The sequence below is a fragment of the Cebus imitator genome, unplaced genomic scaffold, assembly GCF_001604975.1.
Source record: "Cebus imitator isolate Cc_AM_T3 unplaced genomic scaffold, Cebus_imitator-1.0 Scaffold12, whole genome shotgun sequence".
Lineage (NCBI taxonomy): Eukaryota > Metazoa > Chordata > Mammalia > Primates > Cebidae > Cebus > Cebus imitator.
The window spans coordinates 7,380,354-7,382,956 of record NW_016107327.1 but is presented as its reverse complement, the minus strand read 5'-3'; the positions used below and the strand labels follow the sequence as shown (position 1 = coordinate 7,382,956).

Sequence of the window (2,603 nt, the reverse complement as noted above, 5' to 3'; positions counted from 1 at the left end):
GAATAATCAAGAGTTCCCCATTGCTGGAGTGCACAAGCAGAAACTGAATGATCTCCTAACTGGGATGCTGCAGAGTGGGGGTCTCCATGACCTTCATACTTGACCTCACTGTCCGACTCAAAGATCCTGTGGCCTTTTGACCCAAAGTGCTGGTGTGTGCATTTTTTGTGTGTGGCTTTCTCCAGTTGCTGGTTAGATGGTTATAACAGAGAAAACAATGGTAACTGCTCTTCCAAATACCTCACTTATAAACATTGAACACAAAATGATTTTCACCTTTCGTCCTGTAAAGGCAGCTCGGTGAAGCGGCGTGTCTCCCATGTCATTCAACACATTCACTTCTGCACCAGCCTAGTAAACATGACCACTTTAAATATCAAGAAACATACAATGGTGAAAACAATTCCTTCAAAATATACCAAAGCCTTAAAAAATTAAAATAGTTAGTATTGTATAGGCGTCACTACTAATAATAATTTAAATTTGTGGTAAAAATAAAAGCCAGCACGGTGGTGTGAACCTGCAGTGCCAGCTACTTGGGAGGCTGAGGCAGGAGAATCACCTGAGCCCAGGAGTTCAAGGCCAGCCTGGACAATATAGCGAGACTCCATCTCATATATATACACACACATATACACACACACACACACACACACACACACACACACACACATATAGTAGTGTGTGTGTGTGTGTGTGTGTGTGTGTGTATATATATATAGGTTATATGAAAAGTAAAAATCTACCTGATAGGTAGAAGAATAAAAAGTTAAAGGTACTTTTCATTAAAAATCTATATACCCTGGCCAGGCATGGTGGCTCACACCTATAATCCTAGCGCTTTGGGAGGCTGAGGTGGGTGGATCACTTGTGCTCAGGAGTTTGAGACCAGCCTGGGCAACATGGTGAAAGTCTGTCTCTAAAAAAATACAAAAACATTAGTTGGGCGAGGTGACACATGCCTATAGCTCCAGCTATGGGGGACTGAGGCAGGAGGATCACTTGAACCTGGGAGGTCGAGGCTGCGGTGAGTCAAGACTGTGCCACTGCACTCCAGCCTGGGTGACAAAATGAGACCTTGTCTCGATTAATAAAAAATCTACATACCTTCACTCTACTTTAGAAGCAGTCATATTGAAAAAAGGAGAATGATCTCTGAATGATATACCACATTTCCTCCATTATTAAATAATTTTTCAAGACAAAAGATGCCATTATTTAAATGTACAGATGAACTGTAAGACGCAACCCAATTTCAGAAATATCGGTATGTGGTAAGTGTTTCGTCACAGAATTAAGAAGTATGAGGTCTTAATTCTCTTTAAATTCAGTGCTAAGAGATTCTGACATTATTTTTTACTGTTTTTTTTTACATGTGTATTGACATTATTTTTTAATTATTTAAGGCACGCTTTGGTTATTTTTTCAACTATCACACTCATACAACTGAAAATAAAATCTTCATTAATATGCCCATTTTGTAATTTGTAAAAGCCAGTAATATAAAAATCTACTGATTAAACATGCAATTTTAATCAACCAGGCTAACCTAATTAAGTGTGTTGAATGATGAACTATTGCTTCAAATAAGTCACTATGACTCAGGTGGCTTTTCTAAGACTTTCATCTTAAAATTTCTGTAACAATAATAGTCATTAAAAATTAAAGCCATAAATAGACCTTCAAAAGATCCTGGACCACTTGTCTGTGTCCAAAATAGCATGCCAGATGTAGAGGTGTCCAGCCCAAGTTAGACTTACTTCTTCCTAAAAATGGAAAAATATAAGGCATTTTTAGATTATATCTAGGTAATTTTACAACAAAATTAACTTCTCCATAACAAGCTACCTCAATACACCCCTTTGCAATGCATTGCGGATGAGTGACAGGCAAGATACGTGACCTTGTATAAAGTGTAATGGGTGTAAAGGACGAGAATGCACAATGTGCAAGATCTGGTGCCACCTTCTGATTCGATGGCCTCACCTCTAAAAGGGTACAGGGAGACACGATGGGGGTTACATTTGAGCCAGATGATCTCAGCAGCTTCTTCTCTAGGGCTCCAAGTCTTTAATCATCTTGCCATCATCAGGTCAAGAGGGGTTTTCTTGACAAATTTCACAACAAGTAACTCTCTTTGAAAATCTGTATCAGGAGGGTGGATGGAGGAGATGAAGGCAGTGCATGGCAACTCTCTGTACGCCTGTACCACATCAGGAGTCAGTAAAGAATATTTCCTGCAGCACCTGTGATACGGTTTGGATTTGTCCCCACCCAAACCTCATGTCAAATTGGAGGAGGGGCCTGGTGGGAGGTGATTGGATCATGGGGATGGATTTCCCCCTTGCTATTCTCGTGACAGTGAGTGAGTTCCCATGAGATCTGATGGTTTGAAAGCGTGTGGTACGGCCAGGCGTGGTGGCTCATGCCTGTAATCCCAGCACTTTGGGAGGCCGAGGCAGGTGGATCACGAGATCAAGAGATCGAGACCATCCTGGCCAACATAGTGAAACCCCGTCTCTACTAAAAATACAAAAATTAGCTGGGCGTGGTGGCGTGCACCTGTAGTCCCAGCTACTCGGGAGGCTGAGGCAGGAGAATTG

At 41.3% G+C, this 2,603-nt stretch overlaps 1 protein-coding gene across 3 annotated transcripts in view; it reads right to left on the bottom strand.

The window, feature by feature from the left end:
- Positions 1-2,603, bottom strand: part of OSBPL1A (oxysterol binding protein like 1A) — a 244,758-nt gene that overhangs the window by 202,225 nt on the left and 39,930 nt on the right. For 2 of the 3 annotated variants that reach the window (XM_017498470.1, XM_017498487.1), the window contains exons 3-4: positions 1,681-1,766; positions 277-351 (exon numbers count right to left, since the gene is read on the bottom strand). In XM_017498470.1, the coding sequence (XP_017353959.1) occupies positions 277-351; positions 1,681-1,766 (161 nt within the window). The remainder of the gene's footprint in view (positions 1-276; positions 352-1,680; positions 1,767-2,603) is intronic. The other variant, XM_037727959.1, reaches the window with a different exon arrangement.